Source organism: Carlito syrichta, unplaced genomic scaffold (genome assembly GCF_000164805.1).
Source record: "Carlito syrichta isolate Samal-C Ts95f unplaced genomic scaffold, Tarsius_syrichta-2.0.1 Scaffold302518, whole genome shotgun sequence".
Taxonomy (NCBI): Eukaryota; Metazoa; Chordata; class Mammalia; order Primates; family Tarsiidae; genus Carlito; species Carlito syrichta.
In genome coordinates, this window is record NW_007246614.1 from 130,682 (window position 1) to 131,176 (window position 495).

Here is a 495-nt window from a genome sequence, read left to right on the forward strand (position 1 = left end):
CCCCCATTTCCACCCAATCCCCTTGGCAAGACAACCCAGGGGCGAAGACGCGAAGTGACGAGGATCAGTTGGCAGGCAGAGAGGAAAGGCCACTTGGAGAGGAAGGTGTGACCCCTGGTGGACACGTGGCGCTGCGCAGAGGGACACAGGGTGACGATCAGGCCCAACTCGACAACTTCTAGGACGCTCCCATCGAGACCTCTCAGAACGTCCTGCACCATGACCCAGACCCTCAATCAAAGGGAGGACCCTCTGAACGTGGACGGCGGCTGGTCACCCTCGGCCCCTTTGCACTCCTGGTCGCCCTGCCACCGCCGGCGCCGGGAGCAGCGCGGCCGCGACGGCCCCAAGATGGAGCACGAGCCTCAGAGGAAACAACCCAAGCCGCGACACGGCCCAGGTCCGTGGTTCCAGCCACCCCGCTGGCCCAGCTGGGCCGCGTACTCCAACTGGTGGTGTTGGGGAGGGCCGTGGCGCCCCCATCCCGCGGGGTTC

General features: G+C 66.3%; 1 protein-coding gene across 1 annotated transcript in view; it reads left to right on the forward strand.

The window, feature by feature from the left end:
* Nucleotides 1–219: 219 nt before the first annotated feature.
* CCER1 (coiled-coil glutamate rich protein 1) overlaps nucleotides 220–495 on the forward strand; it is a 989-nt gene continuing 713 nt past the window's right edge. The window contains exon 1 of the mRNA XM_021711708.1: nucleotides 220–435. Within this exon, the coding sequence (XP_021567383.1) occupies nucleotides 220–435 (216 nt within the window). The remainder of the gene's footprint in view (nucleotides 436–495) is intronic.